Source organism: Primulina eburnea, chromosome 3 (assembly GCF_022965805.1).
Source record: "Primulina eburnea isolate SZY01 chromosome 3, ASM2296580v1, whole genome shotgun sequence".
Classification (NCBI taxonomy): domain Eukaryota; kingdom Viridiplantae; phylum Streptophyta; class Magnoliopsida; order Lamiales; family Gesneriaceae; genus Primulina; species Primulina eburnea.
The window spans coordinates 6,327,157-6,335,163 of NC_133103.1; the positions used below are offsets into that span (position 1 = coordinate 6,327,157).

Below are 8,007 nucleotides of genomic sequence, written 5' to 3' on the forward strand. Positions count from 1 at the left end.
CTGGCGACAATTTTATTAAAAACCGTCGCAAAAATTTGAATCGGCGACGGTTTAAATGGAGAGAAATATACGCGGTGTGTAATTTTTTTTAAAATGGCGACGGTTTTATTTAACCGTCGCCAAATTTTAAATCGGCGACAGTTTTTATTTGACCGTCGCTAAAATTAGCGACAGGTTAAAGTAAACTGTCGCCGATTTTAAATTTGGCGACGGTTGTTTAAACTGTCGCTACATTTAGCGACGGTTTATAAAAACCGTCGCATGGTTTAATCTTTTTACTTCGCTACAACGCATTTTCATTATTTTTTACTTCATCAAAATTGATATGCCGAAGTAAAATATAAAAAAAAAATATAGTGAAGCCCGTGTTTTTAAACATCCGAAGTAAAATATATTATTTTACTTCGCTTGTGTTATTAATGAAGTTATTGGTAACGTATTACTTCGTAATTTATATTTGCCGAAGTAACGTCTGGCGAAGTAAAATGTCATTTTTCACATAGTGACGTTGCTTCGAGCTGTGCTTCCATGTGACGAATTGGTCGAAAGAAAGCTCGAATACACAACGTACGCAGATGAAATTTGTTCTCCAAAAGTTGGACCTTTTCCTCCTTGTCTTGTGAAACTTGCAGACTTTTCAAACTCGGAAAAAGGAACAAATTTGTCTATGCTGTATGCCATCAAATGAAACCTAATTATCTCATGTCACCGTATCATCATGCTAGGGAAAATTTTAAAGTTGCCACATAAGTTGGCATTCTCTCAAAATTTAGTCATAAGTTGGATTTTTTTCCACTTTTAATAATTTTTCACGAGCGCTAACATGGCGCCGAATACATCAACCATATTCGGCGTCAATGTCATCAATATATGATATCATATATATCAATAATATATAATGTCATGTCATCAACGCGTACAACACCACGTCAGCTCATTGGTAAAAATGCTAAAAGTGAAAAAAGACCAATTCATTGGATTAAACTCAAAATTTAATAACTTATAGGATCAAAAACTAAAATAAGTTAACTTACATGACGAATTTTTAATTTCACATGACATTCTACTATAGTATTTCATCCTGCCATAGACTAACCATATTGATATTCGTCATATGTCTAATATGCATGTACTTCATCACTACATCGTCATATCAGAGATCAATCGTAGTAGAAGATTTGAAATGATCATCATGCTATACCGAGCAGTTGAATGGATTTTTATTAATTGTTCAGCTCCTAGTTAACATACTCAGTGTAACATAGAATTTTCCCATGGCTCAAGCTCGGTCAACCTTTGTGGGACCCATGCAGATGCATAGACCGAGTTATGGCCTTTCCACGTCAAGAGCAGCATGTCTCCATCTTTCTTCATTCCCCAACCACTTGCATGCTCATCTAACAGCAGTTTGATTTCCTTAATTGTATCTTCACAAAAAGCCACACTTGAAAAGCCATTGTTTACCATTCTTTGAGATAATTTGCTGGTTGATTCAAATATCTCTATCCTTTTAACACCCTCGAATCCGATAAAGTTCTCGATCTTCTGACCAAAATCAGATTCATATTCGATTCGTTGAAGGCTGTGCTTTGGCAAGAAAGTCTCTAATGCGTCAAAAGGAATCCAAAGATAGTTAAAACAAGTAGTTATTCTTGATGAAAGCCCACTCGATGCGCCTATATCGCAATCTTCATCGACCACTGTTACAATACAAGGATTTATGCTTTTTATCATATCCAAAAAACAATCCCTACATGAAGGGATCTCAGAAGAATTCCCCATTTTCCGATCATCTGGTATGTATCTTAACCAATTTTGACAATTTACCACTAGAGCTTCATCATCTCTAATTTTTAAAGTGGAAAGATCATTCATCAGTAGTCTTATGAGTAAATCATAATGAAGATGATCCGATGAAGATTGATCATGAGGTAGACCCGTTAGTTCAATTACGTTAAATTCAAAAGGGACGTCCTTAAATTTTGCGAAATTCGACAAACGCTGTCCGACTTCCTGGACTGGTGCATTCAACGAAGGAGGGACTCTAGGCCTCCACGAAAGAACAGATATCCTCAACGTTGGAACCCCTTCATTCAGTTTAGATAGTTCATCTATCAAAGTTGGCCATTGCATACAATGAGTGATACTAAAATCCAGCACATGAACTCTCGAAAACCCTTGAATTGCTTTGAGAATAGCACCATTTGATGCGCAGAACCCGAATCGATACCAAGGAATAAGGTCTACGTACCTGGCTAGCTCAGTCACAGACATTGGCCTCCTTTGAAACGATTCATCCCCTCCGGATGAATCATTGACATTTATGGAAGCTGGATAAACCCTAGAAGCCTTCAAAATGAGAGGCTTCAAGAAGTATGAAGCCAACCTCTGGTTCGGATCACCGGTGGAGGAGGCTACGTTGTTGAGTACCCACATCACTTGTTGAGCTAAGGTGACATCGTTTCTCTCAAGGGCATTCGCGCAATGAAGTAGAAGCCTCTCGATGCACGCTCCATCGATGCTACTAAGGCAACCTTGTAAAGCACCTGAAATGGAGCTTTGTGAAGTGGGAAAAAGATTAGGGTTTTGTAAAGAAACGGATGAAGAATTCCCGGCTTGTAACTCTGCTTTCATGTCTTCTATCAAGTCGTATAATCTCTTGGAAGCCTTCAAGAATTGGGATTATGTCTAAATTAACCAACCTTGTTCATATATTCATGAACAATTATTTGGAGCTCTAGAATTTCGGGAGAAGGTATAATTTGTCATTTTGTTTGGTATGGAGGAAATTGACATAATGTAGGGAAGAGATAGAGAAGGTGGTTATATATTTATAAACATAGGGATTGGTTATGTTTGGGAATTTGAATAAATAAATACAAGAGAGAATAAGAGGAGAAATGAAGAAAATGAATTCCATTCCTCCACGCTAAAATATAGGGCTTTTTTTTAGTCACCAATAAAATAATCTTTCTAATGGAATGAAATGGTGACAAGAATTTCAAGATCCCACAATTTTGATAGAGTATTTTGTTAGTTTTCACTTTTCCATTTGAGATTTAGTTAGGATATTTCCACATTCAATAGATACACGATAGTTCAATGAATGAGTCATTCCGAAGTCACAACGTCAAGCGACACCTAGTGGGAAAATGATCGCATGTAAGTTTCATCAAATAAAAATTATTAAAATTTTACGTTTAATTTTTCTTAAATCTTATTATCGGTGTTCAAAATATCATATCGAGATTTCCTTGATCCTCCCTTGGAACAATCCTTCTTGGATTCAAAACCAAATAATAAGATTTTAATGATATCGGTGCAACAATTCTGAAGAGGAAGACGTCATGATTTGGTTCATAAAATGTAATCAAATTGCTCTGGAGAGCTTTTGGAATTGATAAATTGGAAGGCAGCTTGATTCAGCTACTTTGGCTGAACTAAAATTTATTCTTGAACACTATTTGTGGATAAACATATTAACAAGTGATTAATGAAATAAAGATACGGGAAAAGTTAAGGGGGCTGTCTTAGCCGGCCATTTTCTTGTCTAATTTGAGTAAAGGAATGCAAATTAGGACAAATAATGTGTATTAGTTTAAGTGATTTAGATGTAACATTTTGTAAGAGTAGTAATTGATGGGTACATCACATTCCTGTCCTTGTTGCATTACATTTCATGTATATTTTAAAAATCATGTAATGCCACAAGAAAAGACAAAGTTGTACCCCTTGCATGCATTTTTGGTTTGGGAAATTGAAATTCCTTTATTTTCTCAAAATTCAATTAGTATTGGATTTAGAATGACTAATTGTAATTTCGTTAATTAACTAACGCCCTTTTTGGAAAAAAAAAAATTGAATATTTGAATTGCATGTTTGTATATATAAGAAAATTGATACAGCAAGTTGGTTCACATATACTTTCATTATCTAATTAGTCAAAATTTGGTCATAATACAATAAAATTTGTGTTTTTGTATATCTATTTCATGAGATTAGATATTGCTATATAGTACCTTATATTAGTTAGATATCGGGTTAAATGAGGACTCTGGTGTCAATTTGGATTAAATAAGCCATAAGAAACACTATTTACCAATTTGTACCAACTAATTAAAGACTAAAAGGTCTAAATAGGTCAAGGAACAACTTTTTTCACATTAATTTTTTTTAAATCAGATTAATTCGGCTGCTTGAAAAGGTAAAAAATAAATAAATGCGATTTTGTGTGAAATTTAATTTTAAATGGTCAAGTTGGCACTCTAATTAATGACAAACACTTCCCCCTCCGAATGAAGTGCTTTCCCTTTTTAATTCAAGTTATTGAAAGAACCGGATCCAACAACGGAAAATACATGCATTCACCCCCAAGAGGGAAAATTAAATGTTGTAATTTAAAATTTTTTAATTTATTTTTCCATATATTTACAATGTTCTTAACTAAATGGGAAAAATGATTTTTTTTTTCTATTAACTTCTTCATGTTTTTGTCGATTAAATTTTCAAAATTGTTTTGGTACATTAACTTTTAATTTCGATTATTTTGGTTTACATATTGACATAATATATAACAACTCAACAATTTTCGATGTCGTGTCGTCATTTTCCGGTGTCGTTGGTAATTTCGATGTTGCATCAGCAATTGGACCAAATTTGCTGAAAATGAAAAGTCTGTGTATCAAAACCAAAGTTTAAAATTTCAGTGGACCAAAATTCAAAATTAAACAAATTACAGACAAAAACTATTTTTCCTAACTAAATTTATAAATCCCACCCATATGATTAACACTGTACAAGGTTCTTTAATACAATAGTACGTAAGTATGCTGATCTATACCAAAATACTCAACTTCAACGCAGCCTGGTTATTTTTCAAGAACAACAAATAAATTATTATATCAGATCTCATCTTCTACAAACAAATTCCATCTGAATTCTGAAACTGGCAATAAAATGTATATATTGACTTAAAAAAGGTTTTTTGCATCAATGATATCGTTCATCCACTATTGAAGTATCCAAAACTGGGTTACACATTGTACAGAACAAGAAAATATAATGTAAAGTTTCGAACATCTTGCAGTACCTGATGAATCAAACTCTGTTCTCCGTGGAAGCACAGAATACAAGAAATAATGAGCTAAGATTAAGTGATACGAGACATCTGCTACGACTCTGATCTCTCCCAAAGAATTTGCTCGTCGATCCTGCTCAACGTCTCATCATCAAGTCGTTTCCATGTCCTGATCCTTTCTACTCCATTCCATTCCAGCTCCCCTCTCCCAAGTTCGGCCAAAATGATTCTTGCCCTCCTCGGCCACCCAGCTACACCATAGCCGTGGTATCCAAACCCTCCACCGTAACAAAACCATATGCCCTCAAGATTCCCACAGAAGTCATTGGTATGATCATGACCTACGAAAACAGCCTTCACATCTCTCATGGATACAAGAGTATTGAGCACTCCCGAGTTTACAATGGAACATGCTACATATTCTCGACTTGTTCCAGTCAAATTTTTAATGGGACCTTGTTTTATTTCAGGAATCGGTATGTGGAAGAATGCTAACGATAAGCTCGTGGTTGAATCGGAAGCAGTGAGAAATGATTTGTTGCTATTTTCGTTTCTTCCTGTTAGTGTGACCTGCAACATGTTCATAATTCTAAATCCACCATGTGGGATCTGTGAGAGTTAAAATGGTTGTTGTCTAATTTACGCGCATAAACAAGATTCTTGTGTACAACGGATGAACAAATTTAATCTCATGTATATTCATATATTTAGATAGTTCGGCATTCTGGTGTAACTCAGGGATGGCCTAAAATGAGGACGTACGTGCCTCTCAAAAAACTAATGAGGATATACTTCCACTTGGTTAAAGCTTTACCTGTAATTTCTTGGAAACACGACGAAGCCAATTAAGTTGGGATTCTTTAATCCATCCATATGTTTGGATACCATCAACAACGGCTCGGTCTCCACTGTCAAGAAAATAGAGATTAAGGACACTGTTGTTGGCAAAACTGGAACCTGGAGCACCCCATACTAGCAGGTTATAATTTCCGAACCCGTCAATTTTTGGCACAGTGTTCTGTTTCTTGGGATTAGAGGTGTTCTCTTCAGATGATGGAAAGGTTTGTGATATAGAAAAATCCATGAGGGAGATGAAATACATCAACTCTTCACGAGTCATGGTAGATTCCTGATCGTGGTTCCCTAAAACAGCTGCCCAAGGAATACCAGATTTTAAAACTGGGCCAAAAGCTTGAAATAGAGATTCTGCAGCATCAGTGGCACTTGATCCAAATATGCTATCACCTAGAATGCAAAACTCAGATAAACGAGAGGCAACAACCATTTTCACTTGACAGAGGCACAAACAAGATCGAAGACGCAATTATAAATGTAAAAAGTGTACAGGACAAACAGAAGGTACTTTTATGGCCAAAGCACACTAAAATATACTAGACTTTCCATCATTTGCAATAAACCAATAAAAATGAACTACAGAACTAAAATAAAAAGTGCCCTTCAAAGTCGGGATCTATTTGAATGAAGCATACGGCTTCCCAGTGCAATAGAACAGGTGAAAAAATAAAAGGTTTGCCTATGAGTACGTAGGCTTAGAAAGAGTTTTCGAAACTATAACAAAGTAAAAGTGAACCATTTTTTTCTTTACTTCCACTAGGACTCAGTAAAGCACTCTTTCTATCAATTCAGGCACAATCATCCAATCTAGTTTCCGTTGATACCTGCAAAAGCTTCATCTGATTCTAATAAGACTACCTACTTTTCAATGTTTCTTTTCTATTAAGACTACCTACTTTTCAATGTTTAAAAGAAAGCTAACTTAAAAAGGGATCAATTGAGGTAAGTAGCCAGATACATTTTCAATTACATGCTACATTGATTGCTCTCAACCAATATTTTTTAGCTTCATTTTGTGGAGTTTTATCTTTTTGTATGTATCGAAAGCATCCGAACAACCAAATATTAGAAATTAAAACGCTTTCAATTCACCCTCGGCTTCTCTTCCTGTGGAGAACTCCTATGAATAGAACATCACTGTATATTCAAAGAAACAACAGTTTAGTACCAGTAAACGCAATGAGATCAGGCTTTTCGAGTTGGATCATCTTCTCAAGAAACCGAGTGGTGTTAAGGTCTGAACAGTACTGGAACTCATTCTCCAACACATCGCGGCAGCGAGTCAACATCCCATTCCCGTAATGCATATCAGCCACCTGCATCATCAAAATTCATCTTCCTCAAAATAATCCAAAAAACCAACAAAGACCCACGATTTTTACAGTTTTACATAGAGATTTAAGGTACCTGGAGTATTTTGAAGGTCCCATCAGACCGAAAACGAAGGGGAAGAGACGCTGCTTTCTTAACTTTGACATGTTGAGGAGAAAATGGAAAGTTTTTGGAGATTAACAGCGTGTCTAGGAGGTAAATCGATGAATTTATGAGGATCAGGTAAAATAAAGCCGGGATCGATGTATTTTTACAAGATTCCATTACCAGCTTCGGGAGGGTGATGAGCAACACTTCATATATTCAATCATTTTCGTTTTCCATATTTTAATTAATATAACTTTATTTTATTTGGAATAGTGCATTAACATTTACCCATGGTCATGAATTATAAAGAAGTTTATTTTTAATTAATTATTTATCTATTTAATAATTTATCCAATGAAAATAGATGAAAACTGCTCACAAAATTAAGCAATATTATATAAACATTGGTTATTATCGGGAAGAATATGATATTGGTACTCCAACTTGATCCAATTATATTGCCATTTGGTTGTTTAACCAGTCGAATTTAAACTTTAATATGTGGATCGAATTAATTATTTTGCAATTTTAGTAATTTATTCTGAGATTTTAGTCATTATTCTACAAGAATACTGATATGTAACTGGACAAATCAACGATATCTAAAAACGACTTTACCAGTTGGTAGTACAACATCTGCATCACAATTAACCACT

General features: G+C 35.0%; 2 protein-coding genes across 2 annotated transcripts; both read right to left on the reverse strand.

Annotated features, from left to right (window-relative positions):
* Positions 1-1,224: 1,224 nt before the first annotated feature.
* On the reverse strand, positions 1,225-2,760 carry LOC140828120 (scarecrow-like protein 32). Its single transcript, XM_073191102.1, has one exon. The coding sequence runs from the start codon at positions 2,632-2,634 to the stop codon at positions 1,252-1,254; it is 1,383 nt and encodes a 460-aa protein (XP_073047203.1). The 5' UTR covers positions 2,635-2,760; the 3' UTR covers positions 1,225-1,251.
* Positions 2,761-4,937: 2,177 nt separating this feature from the next.
* LOC140825787 (probable inactive purple acid phosphatase 28) lies at positions 4,938-7,576 on the reverse strand. The gene is made up of 4 exons (XM_073187746.1): positions 7,340-7,576; positions 7,101-7,248; positions 5,892-6,322; positions 4,938-5,647 (listed from the first exon to the last, which is right to left on the reverse strand). The coding sequence occupies exons 1-4, from the start codon at positions 7,526-7,528 to the stop codon at positions 5,171-5,173; spliced, it is 1,245 nt and encodes a 414-aa protein (XP_073043847.1). The 5' UTR covers positions 7,529-7,576; the 3' UTR covers positions 4,938-5,170.
* Positions 7,577-8,007: the final 431 nt, after the last annotated feature.